General features: G+C 41.7%; 1 protein-coding gene across 1 annotated transcript in view; it reads left to right on the top strand.

Annotated features, from left to right (window-relative positions):
- Window positions 1–24,590, top strand: part of GRIN2B (glutamate receptor, ionotropic, N-methyl D-aspartate 2B) — a 418,720-nt gene that overhangs the window by 220,258 nt on the left and 173,872 nt on the right. Inside the window, exon 3 of the mRNA XM_011954126.1 lies at window positions 8,040–8,638. Coding sequence (XP_011809516.1) covers window positions 8,040–8,638 — 599 coding nt within the window. The remainder of the gene's footprint in view (window positions 1–8,039; window positions 8,639–24,590) is intronic.

Here is a 24,590-nt window from a genome sequence, read left to right as displayed (position 1 = left end):
TAAATTCCCAGATCTACATTTGTGTTGACCACACTTGATTTTATAAATTTAGTGTGATATTGATAACCCTACTACTTAATTAACACTTAGTTCAGTATGTACACACCTTTTCTCTACTCATTTCATTTCTTTCAACCTTTCCTGTTTTCCTGTCTTCTTCCATTGTGTTTATTTAAAAGTATGTTTATTCAGTCACAGAACCTGGTTGTTGCTGAACTTGAGAGCTTGCTCTTTTATAGAAAGGCACCTCTTAATAAAAATGCAAGTCAGTCCGTCTGAGAGTAGGTTTGATTTGCATAATGGAGTAGGCCTTGGAAAGGACTTTTACTTTAAGATGAAATGAAACAGCCTTGTTAAGATTTTAGCGGTCCTGATACCTTACAAAGGGGCACAAACACATTCTCGAAGTGCTCTTACTATCCTCCAGGCCCTTTGCTCCCTTACTTTAATTCTGTAATTAATTTGGATATCTTAGTGATGGGGAATCTGCCTGTTCCTTCTCCTCTTACTACACTTCCTATTGCTTTCTTCTGGCTATAAAATTATCTCTGTGACCTAGAATATCAAGAATCTTGTAGACATTCTCAGAGTGAATGAACACCTTTAGTTTGTTTCTCTACTGTGGCTTAAATTTGGTGATTAAAGCACATCCAAAGAGAGACTCAGTCAGGGAGGAAAATGGGGCCAAATTCAAGTAGAAAGGACAATTATCTTCTGAAAGAACAAATATTAAAAAGAATGCTGGCTTCTGCGGAAGTTGTGTAGTTATTCAGAGTGGCTCTTAAACTTGTCAGATCTGCTTGAATTTCTTTGAAAACTCAGAATGTTCTCCTTTGTGTGCAAGGGTTTAAAGAAAAGAATGAGTCTGGCATTTAACAGGCAGGAAAGATCATGATTCTCTATCAATATGCTTCCATTGTGTGTTTCAGTCATGATATTTTTGATTAATGGCGAGGCTGGAGAACATCAGAAATTTACCCTATCTTGCAAGATACTGCTCACAAAACTCTGACACTATTCAGAGCCATGCTAAGGAACTAACTCCAGCCTCAGTCACCAGAACAAAGTGATGGTGTGGTATCAGAATTTCTAGTTGTCAAAGGAGATGATCATTGAGGATTTGATGAGTAGAGGAAAGTATTTCCCCTTATTATGGGAGAAGAAAGAGATTGTTTTGTCTCCCATATTCTGCTTCTACTCTGTGCTAAATGTGGAAGTGAAGATGGAGTACTCAGAACTTCTCAGGACAGCTGGGTAACCCTGGCCTCTTAGCCCATCGTTTCTATACTTGCCTTCCTTAATCTGGTGGAGAAAGTCTCAAGGAAAGTCTAACAGTTCTAGACTTTTTCAGACACAGATCCTCCTCAAGAACTGAATTTAGAAGAACAGAAGAATTTTCTTTATTAATATAATAGGAAAGAGACTAGGAGGATAACCAGATTGATTTAATCTGAAACTATACTAGTTTCCTAACAGGATTAAAATCCTTATATTATACAGTACTGAGATTTGAATAATATGAAAGACTTTAAGATGCTGGAAAAATATAATACAATTGGATAGCCAACAAAGATAAGTTAGATTTGAGAGCTATCTGGTTGCAGCATCCATGACCCCATTTAAAAAAATTCAGATATTTACTGAAAGCACCCTGTAGGCCAGACCTCAATTCTAGGTGCTGGGTTGTAGCAATGAACAAACACATACCGATCCCTGCCCTCCTGGTGCTCACATTTAATTAGGAAGAGGCAGATGAGTTCATAATAAACATGTCAAATAAGTAATCATGTAGTCCCTCTGATGAGAGATGCTATGGGGAAAAAAAAAAAGCAAAGCTGGACAAGGGGATCAGACATGCCTATGACAAGTGAGGACAAGCTTCAACATTCCGTGGTGTGGTCAGGATTGAGAGCACTTTGTTGGGAAGGCAAGATTTTAGCAAGGACGTGGAAGAGGTGCATGTGTGATACCTGGATAGCTGGAGAAAAAGTGTTTCAGACAGGGGAAATAGTTAGAGCAAAGTCCTGGAGCAAGAATGTGTGTGTGCATTCAAGACAGATCAGAGTGCATGGAGCAGAGTGAGGGCCTGGGACCTGAGGGCCAATAGGGGGTCCAAATCAAGGGTGCTGGCTAGTTCTTTGTAGTACACTGGGAAGCTTTTGACGGTTTTGGGTAGACAATAACATTGCGTTTACAAAAGAACATCCTTCTTTGTTGAGCATTAGACTAGGGGGTCGAGACAGAGCCACTGGTACCATTGAGCAGACTCTTGCAGGGATTGGATGAAGGACATTGAGTATTGCTGGTAGATAAAGAGGACTGCAAGTGGACATTGGCGTTGTCAATATCAAAGTCACTTGCCTTTTACAAGAGGAGTTTCCGTGAAGTGGTGAAGTTGAAAGTCTAATTGGAGTCAGTTTATGAGAATGGGAGAAGAGGAATTAGGAGAAATGAGTATAAATGTTGCTTTCAAGGAGTTTGCTACAAAGAGATGTAAATAAGTGACTATAGCATTTTCTGTCACTCTGGCTGGCTACAATAGGGACCCCCTCACGTTTTGTAAAAGCACAGTTTATGTATAACTTTTCAGGCATGCTTTATTTCTATGAGGTAGATATGTGCCGTCAGCATAAAAATTAGAAACGAGGCTGGGTGCGGTAGCTCACACCTGTAATCCCAGCACTTTGGGAGGCCGAGAAGGGTGGATCACCAGGAGATGGAGACCATCCTGGCCAACATGGTGAAACCCCATCTCTACTAAAAATATAAAAAAATGAGCTAGACATGGTGGTGCATGCCTGTAGTCCCAGCTACTTGGGAGGCTGAGGCATGAGAATTGCTTGAACCTGGGAGGCAGAGGTTACAGTGAGCCAAGATCAGGCCACTGCACTCCAGCTGGGCAACAGAGTGAGACTTCATCTCAAAAAAAAAAAAAAAAAATGAAACTAGATGAGATCATCAAATTCATTTCAGTTACTTTCCCACCCAGTAAACAAAACTTCTACAACATTAATACAATGAACACTAGAAAAACGTGTCATGTGTCAGCTAGGGATCTAGAGATGAACAAGGTATAGTTTATAGTCTTGAGAAACATTTTTACTCGGATAAGGCAAGTAGGCATGTTTACTGTGTAAGTATGATGACTGAGGCATGTACAAAATGTGATAAAAGCAAAGGGGAGATAGAACTGAGTTGACTAGGGCAAGTTAGAAAAGATGACATACATAAAAGACCTGACATTTGAACTGGGTCTTAAGGATAATCATAAAATTTTCCAGCCCATGTTCTGGGGAACAACCCTCTGTTAGATAATAATCCAGATCTTGTTTGAATGCTAACAGTGACAGAGAGCTCACTACCTTATGAGACCCATTCCATTTTAAGAACCTATAATTTTTGCAAATACATTTCTTATATTGAGCCCAATAATGCCTTTTAATACTTCTACTCTTTGTTTCCAGTTCTCTTCTCCTCTGAATTTAATGAGCAAAGATTTGTCTTTCTACCAAATAAGTCATTTCAGTATTTGAAAATAGATATGTTCTCTTTGAAGCAATTTCTTTTCGGTGTTGAAAAGGGGGAAATGGGTAGAGTCAGGTTCCCAGGGAAGCAGACTCTGAGCCTGAGGTTAGTGTGCAGGGGGTTTTATTAGGGGGTGCTTTTGAGATCAACACCATGAGCGGGAAGGGAAGATTGGACAAGGCTGGACAGGAGAAGTGTAGGTGTGATGTAGTTTTAATGGAAGCTCCAGAAATCCTGTGGGGGAATTATGAAGATAAACTGACCCTTTGGAGTTGTCCAGAGTTAGGGCAAGAAGACTAGGTCTTTATACCTGTAACAGCCAGTTTTTCAGTGCCATTTACACCAGGTAAGGGACATGGCTTTGGGGAAGTGGGCTTTTTCAGCTGAGACAGTCCCCAAAGGTGTTGGGTGGAAGCCTATTGCCAGGGGCACTACCAGCCACTGGGGCACTTAATCCTTTATTTCTGAAGTGGATGGATCAGGGATCTGGATGATGCAGAAGAGGAATCTTACGTACTGCTAATTTTTTAGACAATTATTTTCTGAGGCAGATAATAAGATGAAACAGCACCTCTTTTTGTTTCTTCTTATTAGCAAATAAACACTACAAACATCAAAGTGATGGGGGCCCCACATTATGGTACTAGACTGTTAGGGTCTAATGTACAATTCTACCTTCCCTGTGCTGCTTATTCATCTCTGTGAGGGTGGCCCTTTATGGAGGAATATGTTAAAGACGCTCTTGAGGTGAATTGAAGGAGTACGTTCGGGTAATAAATTCGACTGGGATTCTTCACTAGGAGGAGACTGCTCCAAGGACCCCTGCATGTCAACATTTTGTAATGACATTAGGAGATAAAACTGTAAGTGGGGAAGCACAGTGAGCTGCAAACAGAATTAAATCTCTGTCCTTCATCCTCGATGACTTGTGGTAATCACAGTGCATGCTGGGTGCCTGCAAAGATGGATGTGTGGCCACCAGTCCTTTCCACTCTATGCACACATGAAGATTGCCCTTTGATTTGTGGCTATGGCCATAATTTGCAAAGCCTGTCACCATTTGCAACTTATAGCTAGCCTAGAGTTTTACTGAAAAAGAGTTGTCCCATTCCTGATCACTGTACACCATATTGATGGATCAACTAAATGAATAATAACTGGACTACTCATTATACCAGAAAACATTGGCCCAAGCTATTATTCTGTTTCTTGACTTCTGTTTGGCTTCATTAGCCTCCTTCGGGTGCCAGGTAAAATGGTCATATAAAGCATCCTTATTTAATAAGAGCTTGGCAAAATAAAATGGTTGAGCTGGACATTGATGGGGGCAGAGGAATCAGGAAAAAGATCAGATTGTGGAGGACACTAGAACTGGAAGGTACAATAAGGATGTGGTGAGGGATGATGGAGCCATATTAATTTTTCTCATTTCTCACTCTCTCATTATGCATTGGCTTCCTTCACACAGTAGCTGGCAGTGTCTTTACAAGCCATTTGCAATTGGGGGAGAGACAGTATTAAGAGAAGCCTAACAGAGGGCAGGGCCAAGTCGGTATTTAATAGATTGGTTTTCTTTTAAATTCAATCTAATTAACATGAGCCCATTTACTATGGACCCTCATGGCTTTTGTATCTCTTGCTATGTATTTGAGCCAGCTGTGGTTTCACAGCACATGAACTTTGCATCTATTCAAGGGCCTTCTTGTGATAAGATCTGTTCATTTATCACAGAATAGGTAGACCTGCTTTGTTTGCCGCTGGGATGCCTTTCATCCCAAGCTTGTACATCTTGAAGCATATTGGAAAGTTTCTTCACTTGCTATAACCACTGGGCTTGTGGAAGCTCATGTATTAATATTCCTTATTTAGGAATCCCCCAGTTTTTCTTGAACTGGAAGCATGACAGGAAAAACAAATGGGTGTCTCTTTAAAGTGACAGCTACTCTAGGGGTGTCACCCTGCCGCTGGTCTTCCTTTCCTGTCGTCGTCCTCTGTAGGCCACTGACAATTCTTGGAATAAAATTGTATTGTCCCAGATTCCCACTTGTCTCAGTCCTTTCAGGCTACTTACAAACTGAGTAGCTTATAAAGAACAGAAATTTGGGTGAGCGCGGTGGCTCACACCTGTAATTCCAGCACTTTGGGAGGCCAAGGCGGGTGGATCACGACATTAGAAGTTCAAGACCAGCCTGGCCAAGGTGGCGAAACCCTGTGTCTACTAAAAATACAAAAATTAGCCTGGCATGGTGGCGGGCGCCTGTAATCCCAGTTATTCGGGAGGCTGAGGTAGTGAATTGCTAGAACCTGGGAGGTGGAGGTTGCAGTGAGCCGAGATTGCGCCACTATACTCCAGCCTGGGTGACAGAGCAAGACTCCAGAAAAAAAGAAAAAAAGAACAGAAATTTATTTCTCACAGTTCTGGAGTCTGGGAAGTTCGAGATCAAGGTGCCAGTAGATTTGGTGCCTGGTGAGGGCTCATGCCCTGACTCATAGAGAGCACCTTCTTGCTCTGTCCTCACAGGGTGGAAGGAGAAAGGCAGCTCTCTGGGGCTTCTTTAATAAGGGCACTAATTTCATTTATGAGGGCCTCACTCATCTCTTGATACCATCAGATACCATCACCTTGGGAGTTAGGATTTCAACATATGAATCTGGGGAGGACACAAACATTCTGACCAAAGTCCCACTGTGTTATATAACCTATTAAAAAGATCAGCTTTGCCTAAGAGTTGTACTCATGTATTAGGAGAAGTCTCGGAACAGGGACTGGCCAGGGTTTGGAATAGATACACATGATATAATTATTCTATTTTGAATTCATTCCCTTTTTTCTACTCACCCATTCTTGGTGCCTCACCCTCCCTGCTTTTCTCAATTACATGATCCTATCAAGCTCCCCTTCAACTGCATCTTTAAGTCCAGAGAAGAGAGTGCTGGTGAGCACCATTTCACCCTTAGCAGGAAAAATTACTTCTATATGACCAAGCATCCAGGGTTTCATTCTGGGTAGCCTGTGGAAAACGCGAAAAGCTCAAGCTGCGAGAACAAACGGCCCAGGCAGAGCCAGGGGCTGGCAGCTCTCACTGCCGAATCAGGATTTTTGGATACCAGCTGGATATTTCCCAGTCTGTATTTTTTTCAATAAAGGGTGCCGAAGAAATGCTTGGCAATTTCTCAGCTGCGCAACAATATGTTCCTGAACTAAGAAACCACTGTATAATTTTGTTTAAAAGCCCAGGTCACTTGTAACTGTGCTTTGAAGCTCTCACTAGGGGATAAGAAGGAACTGCCCCTTAGAAAAAGACACAGTTTTGTTAGCCTGGATTGCTATAAAATGGAGATGAGCTATGGGATAGAAGATAGGGGCCATAGAGCAAGGAAAGCGATGCCATTACCCAGGAGGAAATCAGGGGAAATAGTCAAGAGAGGAGGACAAGGCTGAGATGGTGTTCATTTTGTGGTTTCGGATTCATCTAGCTAAAGGTAGAGATAAAATGCAGGGCTTGACATCTCAGAACAGCAGGTGAAACACAGCTTAAAATGGGAGACATTTAAAATGGCTTCTCCCTGGAAAGGAAGGAGAAATCAGAAGATGCTCAGAATTGACAGTGGAGTGTGAGTGCAATGCCCAGGTCAAACCAAGATCTGTGGTGTCCTGTAGGTCAGAGAAAGAGCATGTCTTCTATATGTCTGAAGTAAAGCTTAATCAGATATGAGTTCAAATGGCAATAATTTTAACTTGCAGCTTCGACATACTGTTTGAGCCTTATTCTTTTCTGCACATATTATCATCAGAGCAGAAGTTAGAGAGAAAACTAAATGCGATATTAATTTAACATTTGTATGTTTATACAATATATACTGATCCAATTTCATACTACATATACTTCTCCCTGATGTCTGTACCTGAGTACCATTCACCTTCTGGACCACTGAGCTTATCTCACCTCCCTCCATAGATAGGTTTATGTGTAGATCAATGACATTTTTGGATTATGCACTCTGTGACTGAGTGATACACATTCACAAGGAAGAAATCCAAAAGCCTTAATAAATGGAAAGTATGTATGTGTATGTCTGCATGAGCATCTGTATTTGTGTTTGTATAGCTCATTTGACAACAAAACCTGACCTGAACTGACATGAGGCTGTTTAGAGCCTTTATTCTACACTATGTGACTCTTTGTATGTTTTGCTATAGAAATATTAACATATTTGATTTTGGGAAGCTTCCCTAGGCTCTGGCAGTAACCCCAAGGATTTCAGACAAGGCAAGTATAGACCTAGGTTGATTTTCTGTAAAGTCTGGGAGACAATTTTTGGAAGAAAGGTATTACAAATGTCTGCAATTTAAATATTTTAAAATATTTATTATAAATACAAACTTGTAAAGGCATTATATAAATAATAAGTAATGAACACAAATCTTTGTACTCACTTGGTTCAAAATCTCTGTTATCATCTTTGGTTTGATGTTTCTCTCTCTTCCTTTTCTTGTCCTGTTCTTTTTCTAGGATGAATCCTCCATGTTCTTCCAGTTTGGCCCATCAATTGAACAGCAAGCTTCCGTAATGCTCAACATCATGGAAGAATATGACTGGTACATCTTTTCTATCGTCACCACCTATTTCCCTGGCTACCAGGACTTTGTAAACAAGATCCGCAGCACCATTGAGAATAGCTTTGTAGGCTGGGAGCTAGAGGAAGTCCTCCTACTGGACATGTCCCTGGACGATGGAGATTCTAAGATCCAGAATCAGCTCAAGAAACTTCAAAGCCCCATCATTCTTCTTTACTGTACCAAGGAAGAAGCCACCTACATCTTTGAAGTGGCCAACTCAGTAGGGCTGACTGGCTACGGCTATACGTGGATCGTGCCCAGTCTGGTGGCAGGGGATACAGACACAGTGCCTGCGGAGTTCCCCACTGGGCTCATCTCTGTATCATATGATGAATGGGACTACGGCCTCCCCGCCAGAGTGAGAGATGGAATTGCCATAATCACCACTGCTGCTTCTGACATGCTGTCTGAGCACAGCTTCATCCCTGAGCCCAAAAGCAGTTGTTACAATACCCATGAGAAGAGAATCTACCAGTCCAATATGCTAAATAGGTGAGTGTGGAACAGAGGGCGCGTTGATGGTGGAGATGAGAGGGGAGCTTCAAAGACGGGTTGGAAGTTCAGAAACTGCAGGAAGAACAGTTCAAGATGGTAGCAGGTTGAAGCCTGGCCTTGGGCATGGCAATTGGTCATGATTGGGGGAGTGTTTTGGATCCCGCTTTGCCAAAACAACTTTCACTTATTGAGCATTTATTATGTGTTACATGTTACTCTAAGGGTTTTGCATGTTTGGCTTCATTTGATCCTCAAAATAACTCTATAAGTCAGGTTTTAACAATTGTTTCTATTTTACAATACAAGAGAATAGGCTTGGAGGCATAAATTATAAAGTCATGTTGCAAGTGAGTGGTCGGTTTGGAGTTGAACCTAGGCCTCTCTGATCTGTAAGTACTACTTGATCACAAGGAAAGATGCAGGAGACTTACAAATAAGGGAGGACCAGTCCACTTACATTTCGAATGTTGGTGTATTGTAGAAAGGTAGAAGAACAGGTTATGTGGATCTGTAGTCATATGAAGGATATTCTTCCCTTAAAGAAACAGGCTTGGTTTTGTCTCTTTTGCTTTTCCAGCCTCTGCCTTTAAGGGTGAGGATGCTGCTGTAGAGGCGGCTTTTATGGTTGCTCTTAGTCTGGCTTGTTTAGCAAGACCTCACCTTGCATAACCCAGCCATGACTGCAGTGCCTCCTCCGTGGGGTAATAAATGACTATGTGGGGTAGAAGATTCTATACTACACTTTTGTGGTTTTACTATTTGTATAAAACTTCTGTGTATGTGCGTTACAAAAATTCAAACTAAATAGAACCTAAAGAAGTGTGTTTTAAAAATAAAAATGACCTTAAATCCAATTAATTAGAGATAATCATTGTAGAAATAATTAGAGAACATCTTTCTAGATATCTCTCTGTGCATGTACATTTATATGGATATAAATCTACAATGTTACATATATGGAAATATAAGTATACTTGCTGTTCAATAGCTTGACTTCTTTCATTCAACAATGTTTTGGACATCCATTTGAAGTTATTTTTAATTGTATTAAGATGTACAGAAAGGTGTTCAGAAAAACTTAGTGCATACTCAGGTACTCACCATCTAGCTTAATAAATAAAATATTAAAAGGTATACTTGGGATGTTAGAAAAACATATAGTGGAGGTTGCATGGGTAACTTCTAGAAGGGAGCTGGACTGCAGTCTGTAGAGTAGAGCTTCAATTCAGGGTTGAAACTCAAACCAGGTTCACAGTAGTTATATCTGTGATTCAATCCTGATATTCTTCCACCATCAACTCTCCAGAGGTTGCTCTTTTCATCATCCCTAGGTATTGCACCTTGCTTGGTACAGATTGTCTTGGTTTTTCTTCTACCTCTTTAGTTTCGTTCTATTCCAGTTCCATCTGGGGCTCCTTAGCACACTCCTGTTTTATGCATCCCTTAAATATGGGCACTTCTTGGAGTTCTGTCCTAGACCCTCTTCCTATCTCATCCATTCTCAAGGATACAATTAATGTCTGTATATCTTCCAAAGTGACATCTCTGGCTGGAACCTCTCCCTTGAGCTCTAAATTTGTATCCTTAGCTGTGGCCAGATATGATTCTTTGGATTCCATGGCCACTTAGAACTCACTGTATCCAAAGCTGAACTTCTGTCTCTTCTCCTACTAGTCTCCCATCCTCTCCTAGCCAAATCTGCACTACCTGTAAATGATATATCCTATTACAAAGTTGCCTAAAATAAAAATTTCCAAGATGCCCTTGGTTCCATATCCCTGACACCTCACAGTCAGTCATACTGTTTGCCCTGGATTTTAGTCCCCCCACACCTCTGGAATGCTGTTCTTGTTTTCATCTCTCCTACAACATCCCAGTCCATTTTTTCCAACGTGCATTACTGCAGGGCTTCTTACATGATCTTTCTCCTCCCAGTTCTGCTGTTTTTCAATCTACATTGCAGCCAGGGTGATCAAAACTAAAAATGTGATTTCGTCCTTCTCTTGCTTAATACCTTTCAGGGGCTTTTCATTGCTCCTATAACGAGGTCCATTCTCTTGAATATGGTTTATAAAGCCTTCAGCCTCATGGGCCCTGCCAGTCTTTCCAAAATTCTCTCACGCCCTTCTCTGCCTTGCATACTACCTTCCTGCAACACTGAACTTAGTTTAGTTCTTCGAAAACACCATGCTCTCTCTTGCTTTCAGCTCTTTCCTCTCTCTGCCTCAAACTTACTCTCCAGCGTGCCCCTTCCCACAAAACACAGGTGCTGATGTTCCTTTAGCTGCCTCATGCTCTTCATTCCTCAGATTCCTCAGGCTTCAGTCTTGGCATTACTTCTGCTGGGAAGTCTTCCCTGAGCCTTGGACTAACATCACTACATTATATGCCTTCACTGCATCTTGTATTTTTCCGATAAAGCCACTCTTCAAACTGGCAATTGCATGTTTTATTATCTCCCTTCCCTGTGAGCTCTGTGAGAGTAGTGACCTTCCCTATAGCACTCATTTCTCTGACCCCATTTCCTGCACAATGCATGGCACAGGGAAGTGAATGATGCCCTCCAAGCCTCGGTGCCCACCTGCTCTGCAGGAGCCTTCCCACTCTGCCCTGTTCTTGCAAGATAATAAAGATTCCCTTGAAAAATGTACTGTTGATTCAGTTCTGTAGCTTTGGTTTTCCTCCCACTGTTTTTAGTGTTAAATTCAAATCTGATTCAGATTATTTTCCCAAACGTTTGCTAATTAAAACCAAAGCTAACGACGAAGGACTACTGAGACTAAAACATCTGCCCAACAACACGAAGAAATCAAGTGAATGTTACCTTCAAGCTCATAAATATGGCCCAGGAATGCCTGCTTTTAACTTAAAACTTCTGCTGGGTAAACAATGATCTGCAGATATTATTATTTCCTGCTTGGCTTATGTTACATTACAATGTAAATGTCATCTCTGAAGCCTGCTCTCTAACCACATATCTCTGAAATCGCAATTGGTTTTTAACCTTTGTTGCCATCTCTCTGAGGCCTGAGATGCTCCCATGTGGCCACCCAGGAAGGGGGCCCTACTCAGTCCTAGAGGCCCACATCCATCTTCTTCAGCGTAGCTGTCCTACAGGGAACAAGGATTATTATTCATCAGTTCTCCAGGCACCAGTGTAGAGCAGAGAGATTTAGAAAGAGAGGGAGTCCAGCTTCACTTGATTTTCCAAATGTACTGCTTAAGAAGTGTCTTCAGATTTACCTACCTACTTCCCCACTAAAGCAATCCCTCTGCAAACTGCCCCAGTTCCCTGCCTTTGCTTGGGTTCTGCATCTGGACATCTGGACATCTCTTGGATGTCTCCCCTGTCCATACACCTACATTCTTCCCTTATCTCTATTGTCTTTCTTTTCCGTCCTCTCCATCCAAATACATCGTCTGGTTTTTGACTCTCCATCCCTGCCCTGTCTTGAGAATATTTTAATATAGTTTCCTAGCAGGACCCAGAAAGGATTGGGGTTGACTAATGGGTTTATAGAGTTAGCCCCAAGTCTGCAGTTTTATCACCAGGCACAGCACGCTCAAAAGCAGCAGTGGAATTCAATTACACACATTCAGTTCAAGCTCCTCCTACTTACCCTGGTCTGAATCAGACTCTCCACCCCCTTCAGAGCTCTGGTTTCACTAGGGTCACTCTTTTAAATAACAAACCAAGCAGCCACACCATTTAGGCACAGCAGGAAATCTTTGCAAATAAAATTGCTGCAAATGGCTGGTTGTTTTATAAGGATGACTTTTCCTTCAGCCTGCTGTTCTCCTCTCAGCAACCACAGTAGGGAGGAAGGCTCTCTGGGAGATTTCTGGGAGTGGCCCAGCCCCAGGATGACACTAGGGATATAGAGTTAGGAAAGTGGCTTCTCCTCTCACCTGAAAAGGTAGTAGCATTCATAGGCCCCTTTCCCGGCTAGAAGCATTGTATGGGGAGGTACAGCTGTCATTCACACCTATCCAGACTGCAGCTTTCTTTCCATGTCGGGGAAGTTCTTAAGTCTACACTTAGGGGATGGAGAGAAGAGGTTATACGATATAGCTGAATCCCAAAGAGACACATGCATCTGAAGTGATTCACCTGTTAGTTACCAAAGGAAGAATATATTTTTATGGCACAAAATCCTTCTCAGAGAGGATCCTTATTTCAATTCACTATCAAATGACATTATTTATCAGGTGTGAATCCAAATTCCTCACTGATAACTTCTTAACTCCTTGAAGCTTGGCCTGTTATAGACTTAGTGATTATCTCCAGATAGCTTCTGGGTTGCCTGCAGGAGGCATTTTGCCAGGGTTGCAAGAAAAATACTTAAGCCCAGTTAAATTTGAATTTCAGATAGACAATGAATAATTTTGTTAGCACAAGTCAGTCCTAAATAATTGCGTGGGACATACTTATACCAAACGAATATTTGTTATTTATCTGAAATTCAGATTTCATGGGGCTCTTGTATTTTTATTTGCTAAATCTGCCAACTCTACTTGGTATACTTATAAAAATTAATTTTCTGTTGGAACTTCATAGCATTCATTTATGCCTTATTAATAAATATAGTACGATGCCCTATACTATAGCCCAAGACATGCTAAGAGAGTTTTATTCCAACTGATAACTTTATTTGATTGAAAGAGCTGGAGAATTTCTTATGCTATATATTCTCTAAGGGAAGAATTTTCTTGGTTCTTGAGAAAAGTCTAAACACTTTTGGAACCAGATGATCTGAAAATGTTTAGAAAATGATTAGATAAGTTTTCCAAACCCATCTTCATTCCCCTGAGCTGGGAAGCAATTGTGAGTTATTAGTAGGCATCTGTCTACATTTTCCAGTTATCATTTCTCCAAGGAGTAGTTAGTGGTTATTTTCCTTCTCCATGTACTCTGTAATCTCCAATGGTCTGTTTCTGTCACTCACGTGATAGTACACCTGCCACGTACCTCTGTGCTCTCTTTCTGTCCTGAGAGCCCGCTGCTTCTCTTCATACAGAGCTACTTTTGGAACTTGTAGAAAGAACGGATGCTATTTGAGATAGATGGATCTTAATATAGCAAACCTCTTATGAATCTTGCCTAATTACTTTTCCCCAGTGTCTTTGGTTTTTCTACTCAACATTTGTTTCCTCCTTCCCCAAATTCTTCCTTCCCAGTGAAAGTTGCCATCTCAAAAGTCTGGGTCCTCCCAGCCCAGCCTTTGAGGGATGGGGAAGAGTGACTTTGAATAACTAACGTGTAAAAAAGTATCTTGTTAGTTTCTTAATGAAAGAGCTATGATAAGCTCAATCTTCCTACAACCTTGAGGCAAATTCCCCATCTTTGGAACCAATGCATGAGCCACATTTTTCCCATGGGATACTCATTTGATTCTTGGCCTGGAAAGTGCTGAAAGGTTAAAAAATAAATGAGGAATTGAGTCAATTAGTTTTTAGACATTATGGGCAAGAGCTGGTCATTACCCATCTCTTATTTGTTATTAAATGTTCGATGAGTGCCAAGCACAGGCAGATTTATGGTAAGGAAAGCACATGTTATAGGTTCACTTTACTTCATCTAATTTACATGTGAAACAACAAAAAGGTTACATGAATGCATAGTAATAAGCAGTATAGCTGGCACAGTGGCCTTTCATCTTATTAAAGAAGTGCACCAGAGTCTAAGGAAAGCTACATTTTTATGTATATGCATAAAAATGCAAATTTTCATACAAAATATTTAGTAAAATGACACACACCTGTATATAGAGGGAGGGAATGACTTTATCTGCTCAGTAGTGTAAAAGGTTATATAAGTTGGGAAAAATAATCGAAGAACCTAATAACTATCCTAAAAGATACATTCAATGCTTATTGTAGTTAAGGCATAACAAAGCATGTGTTAGCTGTGTACGGAACAATCATTGAATGGGAGGATGATTCAAGCTCTTTTTTCCTCTAGTCTTTCACATTCCTCATATCAGACATATAGATGGTCATTTCAGTGATTGTTGCTTCTTCTCCCTGAAAAACTTGTGAAAGGCATTTTCAAGTATTTAACACTGAGACCTCCTGCAGTATTCTTTCCTTAATCACTATTTAATTCTGTGGCTGACTTTTAAGATTTAAAACTCACCCATAATATAGGTGGTGTTTTTTTCTTTGTCTCTTTTTTGTTATTCTTCCTCTTTCTCCCCCCTTTTATTTTTCTCTTCGCCTCCCTCCTTTTTGCATTTCAATAAAGTCCAAAATGGATTCCTATAGTCCATTTTGCATTGCTTTAAAGGAATACTAGAGGCTGGGTAATTTATAAATAAGTTTTTTGGCTCACAGTTTTGCAGGCTGTACAAGAGGCATGGTGCCAGCATCTGCTTCTGGTCAGGGCCTTAGGAAACTTCCACTCATGGTGGAAGGTGGGGAGTGGTGGAGGAGGGGCAGGCATGTCACATGGTGAGAGAGAAAGCAAGAGAGTGAGGGGACGAGATGCCAGGCTCTTCAAACAACCAGCTCTCACATGAATTAATAGAGTGAGAACTCACTCATGACCATGGGCAGGTCATCAAGCCATTCATGAAGGATCCATGTCTGTGACACAAACACCTCCCACCAGCTCAATCTCCAGCATTGGGGTCACATTTCAACTTGGGATTTGGAGGGGACAAACATCCAAACTATATCACTCCTTTAAAAACTTAGTATGATTTGGAGGAGAGGGCAGGGGATACAAAGGGTGAGAGAGTGGGGAAAGAGTTACATTTAACCGAGGACAGTGGGTGGGATGGAGAATGCACATCTGTGCAGGGGAAGAAGATACAGACGGAATATGGTCTATGGGAAGGAGTAGGATGGTCTTGAAGACAGAAGCAAACCAGAGAAGGGCAATGGCTCTCAGTGGAGAAAGCAGACAAGCCTCATTCTGAAAACAGATTCCACCTCAGAAAGGACGAGGGTTGGTGAGAATGGCATGGGTTAAAAAGAGGGTCATAGGTATATATTTAAATCAGCCCCCGTTGTCAGCCAGGCTGTGAAAGTTATGAACTCCAACGTTAGTTGTCTTTTTGAGTACTTACTGCATCCCCAGCACTGTGCAGTTACCTAATTTGATCCCTGCAAAAATCCTGATGCAAATGTCCTCGAGAGACATTCCCTGATCACCCTGTTTAAAAGGGCAAGTTGTGTTCCCCACCCTCCCAAGCACTCTCTGTCCCTTTCTCCTGCTTTATTTTTTGCCGTAGCACTTATCTGATATACTGTGTAAATTATATTTTGAAATATTTTGTCGTCTCCCTCCTCCCAGTAGAATTCATGCTCAATGACAGCAAGGTGTTTTTTTAACCTTTGTATTCCCAGCACAGTGCTTGATAAGTAGGCAATTGATAAATATTTATCAGATAAAAAAGCAGGAATGAAAAGACAGGAATCATTATTCTCATTTTATCTGTTTTTAAGGAACCCGAGGCCCAGAGATCCCCAGCTCAGGCTGTGTGATGCCAGAGTCTGGCCTGATCTGCCTTGGGGGTCCTGGATTTCAGCCCCTCACTGTGCAGCACATGAAGGAAGCTTTAAAGAAAACTCAACTTTCCTTAGCATCAGAGCATTAGAGCTGGACGAGTCTTTAGTGCTCATCTAATCCAACCCTTTCAATGTGTGTCTTCTTAGTGAATAGATGGTAGGATGGAATTTACATATGTGAAAACACAGTCTCAGAGCGGTCACTTCTCTGTTGGAGGCTGGGCAGGCACAGAAGCCAGGTGTCCTGATGGCAGGAGCAGTGCTTTTTGCTAGAGCATGCTGCCTCTCCACTGCTTGGGCACAGCCTCAGAAGGGCTGGCAGGCAGCCAGGGCTTTGCTGTTAACCTTTGCCCTGGCCTGCCAATGTCCCCACGGCTCTTGCTCCCTTGGTTCTTACCTAGACAAGGATACGAATTCATAGTTAATGGGAATTGAAGCTGGTATTATTTAGGAATTGAGTGGGAGTCATTTCTCCATCTGCCTTCTCTTCCCACCAGAGGATAAAGGCTGCCTGGGTGGGGGTAAGGATGGGGATGAGTTGCCAGAAAGCTGGAGTGCTGTCATTTCTGGTTACAGACATGGACTGGAAGCCTGAGTGAGGGCTGGACCACAGCTGTGCAAGGTCAACTTAACTAACATAAGCTTCCCGAGAGCAGAGATGGTTGTGTGGCTTTTGCATCTACATGAGATCTTGCACAATTTAAATAGATAATGGTTTGAGTCTTTCTCTTTGTTTCCTCTCAAATGGTGCTGTCAGGGATGCATAGGTAGTCATGTCCTGGAGAAAATTCTCCAGGATCTGATGTGGCCGACAAGGATTTGGAAGAAGCAGGGCATTTAGGATGACTGCTGAGGGATCTGAACAGTACTGTAGATAGGGCACGGGAGAAGCCAAGGAAGATATGTGGCAGGAGCTAGCAAGAGAACCTTCCCTCGACTTTCAGTAATTTTTGGTGGCGCGTCCTCTTCCGGGAGAACATAGTGGGGTTATCTCGCCCAGACTGGCACCAGTCTCCAAGCTGAGCTGGCTGGTCACACATGAAGGAACTGCTGCTGACAGATTAGGGCTCCCTGCTGCTGAAATCTGTTCCCTCTTGTCCAGCTTCCAGCAGCAGCAGCCGGCCGGGGGCTGCCTACAGCTTCCCTCAATGCCCAGGCCTTTTCTTTTCCTCATTCATTACTGCTCCACACCCCACCCTCTGTCTTTCTTTATTCTTTTCTGTCTCTTTCTCTATTGGATGTTTTGTTCATTGATCTTTTGCTGCCCCTCTCTTCTTTAGCCAGCTTTCATTTAAAGCTTTTAAAGCCTTTGTTGCCTTTACCTTTCTATGTTCATAAATGACCGTCTGCGGAATTCTTGCACACACACACTCGTATTCGTGTATGCATGTATTACTCATCCAGACAGCACCTATTTATGTGCATTTGCATTTGTCAAGTGAATAGAGAATTAAGAAAACTGGATAAAACACTTTTATATGTTACATTTCTCTCATTCTTTCTATTGCTGAGACTATTTAGATGATTACATGAGAAGGGTTGAATATGGGATAGAAGTGGGGAGGAATTCTTTAAAAATGGCTTGCCTAGAATTAGCTCTGATGAATAACAAGAAAATATTTCCTTCCAATATGATTCCATTGTTAAAGTCTTGATGGCTGTAAGCATGGTCACTAAATATCACTTGCACATTTATTGTTTGGGCAAAGGAGGGAAACTTAGTAGTCATGTGGTTTTATATATTTTTGATGAGCCTATAAATGAATCTTCTTTTTCTAAAGTTAAGTTCTCCCCAACAGGAATAGCCATGGAAATCACCCTGTGACAGTATCATATTCATTGTAAGTGGTCCTTTTCACAGTTTTCCAAAAGAGATTATAGATGGGTCCAGATGGAGATAGGTATCAAAATACATTTAGTGTTAGACAAAAAACCCAAATATCAAAATTTTCGTTGTTCATCATCATGGCTAATAATGATGATGATAAAAGTGAGCATTTTCATACAGATAATCTTCTTATATATCATCTCACTAAATCATTATAACAAACATGTGAAGGCTTATTTACTGCAAGGATTGGCTGTGGACATCAACAGAGAAACCTCACATACTTGCTTCCTTTTTGTTTTCCCAGAGGCATTTCCAGACACTCTCACCCACTTTTTTCCTCCCCTGCTTGAAAACAAAAATCTTTCAGGCACTTTTGTTTAGGCAAAAGCAGCACAATGGAGCATTGGTATATTATAGTTCATTATTACACAGATTTTAGTAATGTGTCAAATTTCCCTCATTATTGACTATGGAGGACAAGGTGTGTGTGTGTACGTGTGTGCATATTAGACACTATGACTCAAAATAGTGGGCTCCACAGGCTACATGGGGTCATTGTCCTCACTTCTGTCACATGTGCTCACATGTGTTCATGTGGAGACTTGGCTCTTTTACCTAAAGGACAGGAGGTCACATATTCAACAACCTGATGTATCTAGAACATAACCAACAGTCATGAAGAAAGCAGAAAAGGGCTCTGAGCTAAAATCCCTGACACAAAACTCTTGCCCTAAAATGACTACTGTTTCTTGTCATACAGAGCGTCACACAGAGCATGTTCACTCTAATTTTGCACATACTTCTAAGAAGCTTGTGGGCAGTTAGTTGCGTTATCTGTGGTGTGGAGTCCCAGTAACCCAGTTTAAATGAGATCCATGAGCGTAGTCAGGTGGTCTGTCCAAAGCTGGGATGACAGCTGCATGTCCTCGGGACCCAGATGCCTGCTAGCTTTCCACTCTTTCATCCACTGGGTATATCCTTCATCCCCATGCCTAAGATGGCTGCTGAAACTCCAGTTTTAAGCAGCAGATTGAAATTAGAAAGGAAGGACGGTAAGTCCTTTCCCTGTTTAGGAAATTCCCCTGAAGTCCAACACTTTGCTTATAGCCTTGATTGGAAATCAGTCAATGGCCATAGCTAGCAACAAGGAAAATTGGGAAATATAGCTTAGTTTAGTTTTTAACCTGGGCAGTAATGTGCCCAGTTAAAAATCAAAGTTCTAAGCCAGGCATGGTGGCTCATGCCTGTAATCCCAGCACTTTGGGAGGCTGAGACGGGCAGATTACCTGAGGTCAGGAGGTTGAGACCAGCCTGGCCAGAATGGTGAAACTCTGTCTCTACTAAAAATACAAAAATGAGCTGGGCATGGTGGTGCACACCTGTAAGCTCAGCTACTTGGGAGGCTGAGGTAGGAGAATCACCCCACCTGGGAGGTGGAGGTTGCAGTGAGCCGAGATCATGCCACTGTACTCCAGGCTGGGCAGCAAATCGAGACTCTGCCTCAAAAAAAAAAAAAAAAAAAAAAAAATCAAAGTTCTGTTAACTAGTGAGAGAGGGCCAAGGCCATATCTTTGGTAGACAACTTTGAGATATTTGCTTATATGGTTTCCTAGATAACAACAGCTTAGGTATAACAGACATGATGATGGAGATCAGACAGGCAAGCCAACAGCGTTAATAAATAACAAACAAAATGGAAAAGGGTGGAAGATATTAGAAAAACCCAGCAGAAAACTTTGAAAAGCAGAGTTGTCTAACACCATTTGGGGAGAACTGTCATCTACACCCCAGAAAGCATATATCCCACATAAAAATCCCTGTATAGCAAAAAAGCATAGTCATTGTTAAGTCATCAATAAGAGCTTAAATTATATTGATTATCCTAGGTATAAAAAGTCAGAGAACTCTGTAATGTCTTTCTGAAATTTTCCATTAAAATGCTTCCTATAATCAAGAAAAAGCCTGTACTTTAAAATACTAAGCTTCAGCAATTTAGGAAATTTATTTTTAAAAAAGATTATTGAGTGAATACTATGTGCCAAGGGCTTTAAATAGCATAATTTAAACTTAAAAGTATTGTACAGGGGTGTGATTACCTCCAATTTTTAGATAAAGTAACTGAGGTTGCCCAAGTGAGGTGGCTCACACCTGTAATTTCAGCACTTTAGGAGCCTGAGGCAGGTAGATCACTTGAGACCAGTCTGGGTAACATGGCAAAACCCTGTCTTTATAAAATACAGAAAAATTAAATTAACCAGGCATGGTGGCATGCACCTGTAGTCCCAGCAACCTGGGAAGCTTAGGTGAGAATCACTTGGGCCCAGGAAGATAGAGGCTGCAGTGAGCCATGATCATGCCACTGCACTCCAGCCTGGGTGAAAGATCAAGACTCTGTCTCAAAAAAGTAAAACAACAGCAACAACAACCTCAAACCCCCTGAGATCCAGAAAGATTAAGTCTTTTGCTAACTTTGGGTTTCAAACCCAAATTTTTATGAATTCCAGGTGTACTTTGCCCCATGTTGTCCATCTTTGTAGGTCCTTTCCTGAAGAAGTTGAACCAATTAAGCATGACTCACATGTATATAGACATATCATTAACCTGTGGAACAGGGTGGTTTGGTAATAAAGAGTTTCCTGGCTGGGTGCGGTGGCTCACGCCTGTAATCCCAGCCCTTTGGGAGGCCGAGGCGGGTGGATCATGAGGTCAGGAGTTCAAGACCAGGCTGGCCAAGATAGTGAAACCCTGTCTCTACTAAAAATACAAAAAAATTAGATGTGGTGGCAGACGCCTGTAATCCCAGCAACTTGGGAGACTGAGGCAGAGAATTGCTTGAACCTGGGAGGTGGAGTTTGCAGTGAGCCGAGATTGTGCCACTGCACTTCAGCCTGGGCGACAGAGCAAGACTCCATCTCAAAAAAAAAGGAGTTTGCTTTTTTGGATTCTTTGCTGATTTCTTGCTCTAAAGACTAGACCATGATAAATCCAGAATCAGCCTGGGAGCAGCATCGAGGACACACATGGTAAAGATGTCCCACACTGAACCTGCTTATCTCACTCTCTGTCCTGAAGTGAGTCCATCTCTACTTGCTGGTCTTGCTCTGATCTTGCTGATACCTCCCTTTCCCTAATGGGAAGGAGGATTATTTTTTCTTATCCTATTCCCAAATCCTTTAACGCGTAGATGAAAAAACAACAACTTGTAGTCTTTGAATACCTGAAAAATTCTTGGAACTGAAGCGAGTGGAGACTTTCTGGTCTACAACCTGCCAAGGTTCAGGGAGGTTACAGATGCATTGAAAATACTGTCAGGGACATGTAATAGAACAAAACAAGACCTTGGCATCTGCCATGATTTGCAAATGTCCTCCAGTACCACTATTCATTTTTGAAAGGTCAGATACGTTTGGATTTGTTTAAGCCTTGTATTCAGCCGGAGATTGGAGAAAAAGTAAAAAAAAAAAAAAAAAAGAAAATGCTATTGGAAATGAAAAAAATGGGACATGTGGGGCCCACTTTTCTGCACTTCACAAAATTGCATTCACTCTTAGTTCACTGAGTGACGCATCCAGCAGGAATGTCGACTCCCTATTCGGTACTGAACCCTGTGACAGATGCCAGGGATACAGACAATACGTAGCATTCATCTGATAGTCCTCACAAGGAGTGGAGTGTCCACAGATGCTTTTAGTTTGCTGTTTAGGCTTATTTTTTCTTGAAATACAAAGTGAATTGCCTAAAAGGCTAGCAGAATGAGCTTCGGGAACAAGGAATTTCAGAATATGTTCGTGAAAACCATCACTAATTTCTTGGTACCTCTGATCCAAGGCCATGGAGGATCCTTTCTGATAGAGACCAAGAGAGTGGAGTTCAGGAGAAAGGAACCATTCCAATATAGCTGATTCTAGTTTGATTCTCTGATCTCATTGTCTCAGTTTATTGGCCACCTGCAAACTCAAAACTTCATGAAAGAATATTCTTTGGAAATAGACCAGAGTCCCCTTCCCCCACGTGCACACACCCGCACTTTGTGGGCTCACTCACTAAGTTTAAAAATAGGAGCCATGGTGTTGCCATGACTCCCGGTGCTACTCAGCAGCCTTCCTTTTCCCTTTGATGTGATTCCATTTCATATCATGGTTTAGTGAGAATCTGGCTCAGAGCGGCCTCTAGTGGCTCAATCCTTAGGGAAGTGCTTCCTTCCCCGAACATTCAGCCCAGTTCCAAAATTAACCACCTTAGCCAAGTTGAACACTTGTGTGTTTAGAACCATTCTCCATGTGATCAGCTTTTTCTTTCAGAATCTTTCTCTTCAGCCACGAGTATCACACCAGGGAGTACCTACTGAGTGCTCAGAACTGTGGGGAACAGCTCAGGTGTTCACCATCTCACTGGCCAGGAGAGACCTGCATCCCCCAAACATTTGGTGAACAGTAGAGAGCAGTGGCAGGAAAGCTATGTGGTAGAGGCAGTAATGGTGAATAAAGTAATCCTTGCAAAATAGATTCGTTAGGATCATCAGAAGTTAGTTTTGTTTGTTTGTTTTTTGAGACAGAGTTTCACTCTTGTTGCCCAGCTGGAGTGCAATGGTGCAATTTCGGCTCACCGCAACCTCTGCCTCCTGCGTTCAAGCAGTTCTCCTGCCTCCCTCCCGAGTAGCTGGGATTACAGGCATGTGCCACCATGCTCGACTAATTTTGTATTTTTAGTAGAGACAGGGTTTTTCCATGTTGGTTAGGCTGGTCTCGAACTCTCAACCTCAGGTGATCCACCTGTCTTGGCAGATCTGTGCTGGGATTACAGGTGTGAGCCACCACACCCGGCCATATTTTTTCTTTTTCAGATACAAGAATCTTCTAAAATGTATCACCTGATACTGACTCAACAGCCTCAGGGATGTATTGACGAGCTAACTTCCTCCCGTGCTGTCTTCACCATGTTTTCGGTTTTCTGTGTTTTGAGTTCCTAGTGTCAGTGCTTCTCAGTCATGACTGCATGTTAAAATTTCCTGGGAAGCTTTAAGAAACTGTATACAGACCCCAAGGCCCCACCCAGCACACATTCTGATGTAGCTGCACTGGAAGAGGGTAAGGGCCCAGGAACAGATGTGTGTTAAAAGCGTCCAGGTTGATTCTTAAAGGCAGCCAGGGGTTGTAAATCACTGTTCTCCCCTCTCCTGTCATTTTTTTTTTTTTTGTCTCAGTTATCAGAATAGAGTAAAATGCAATGATAGCATTCACATGCATTTGAACCTGGTGCTCTTGAAAGAATTCCTTCCTTTCATTCTCTCCTGGCTAGTCTGAAAATTGTGATTTCTATTGGTGCTATGAACTTCAAAATTTGGAAAGGGTACAGGATATGAACATTTCATCATGGTGATCCTCTTGCAGGTGGTCATGATTTCCTAATTTGGTTTCTGTTCCTGTTGCTGGTACTTCATGAGTCTATTTTATGCAGACGGATGAGTTTCCATCAGTAAAGCTGGCAACATGAGCATCAAAACAAATTTGACTTTAAACAGTATTTCAATTCCTCTGTACATAGATTATAAACCCAAAAGAAACAGAACTTTAAAGTTTCAAATTTGATGTGTCTGCTGGCCTTGATGAGAAATTGATGCTTTGCTAAATTTTGGAGTACACAAATGGTTTTAAAAATGAAAGTTATTAGCACTGGAAAGTGATGTTCTTTGTATTACTACACTGTTATTATATTTAATGAAATGGCTTTCTAAAGTACTGCAGATAAAAGGAAAAGCAGTGTTTAGAATAAGACAGAGGGTAAGTGCCAAGATAAGAAAAGAAACGGTGGGCTGTCTTTACCTTACACTGTTTCTCCTGGAGGCTGGGAGAGTCCTCCTTCAGGGGAGCCAGTTGAGATGGGCTTGATGATGTTCTGGAAAGGGTTTGTAGGTGGATTCATAATATGTGGTATTTTTGTGGTTCTGACCGAGCCCAATCTTGGCAATGTCTACTGCGGACAAGCAAGGCCAAGGCATAGCTTTGAAACTGTATTAAGAAAGAACATAACTTTTCAGAATTATGGGTAGGGTAATGTCATCTATCTGATTAAAGACTTGGAAACTTTATGTTTGTCTAAAAGGATAAGAAGAAGAGAAGAAAGAAATGATTATTACTATTGTTAAAGCTCTTTATGATTTCTGAGAAAAGAACCATGGCAGAACCTCCAGGTATACTTACCAGGTAGAAGACTATTAGGTAATTTTTATCATTGGCTTCAATCCCTCTCTTCCACTCAACCAGCCATCTCTCTAGCATTTATCACACAGGTGCCAGGATGGACAGACACCATTTTGTATCACATCCTTAAGGTCATCGGACTTGAGTTTTGTGGAATGAGCAGGAAGAAATCAATCTAGAATGCCTGTTCTCCAAACTTCAGATTTCACATTTAAGATATTATATGGGCTTTCAGCCGGGCTCGGTGGCTCAAGCCTGTAATCCCAGCACCTTGGGAGGCCGAGGCTGGCAGATTACGAGGTCAGGAGATCGAGACTATCCTGGCTAACACGGTGAAACCCCGTCTCTACTAAAAATACAAAAAATTAGCTGGGCATGGTGGCAGGTGCCTGTAGTCCCAGCTACT

Source organism: Colobus angolensis, unplaced genomic scaffold (genome assembly GCF_000951035.1).
Source record: "Colobus angolensis palliatus isolate OR3802 unplaced genomic scaffold, Cang.pa_1.0 Scaffold11, whole genome shotgun sequence".
Lineage (NCBI taxonomy): Eukaryota > Metazoa > Chordata > Mammalia > Primates > Cercopithecidae > Colobus > Colobus angolensis.
The sequence above is the reverse complement of the archived record's forward strand: the minus strand, read 5'-3'. Positions and strand labels throughout refer to the sequence as shown.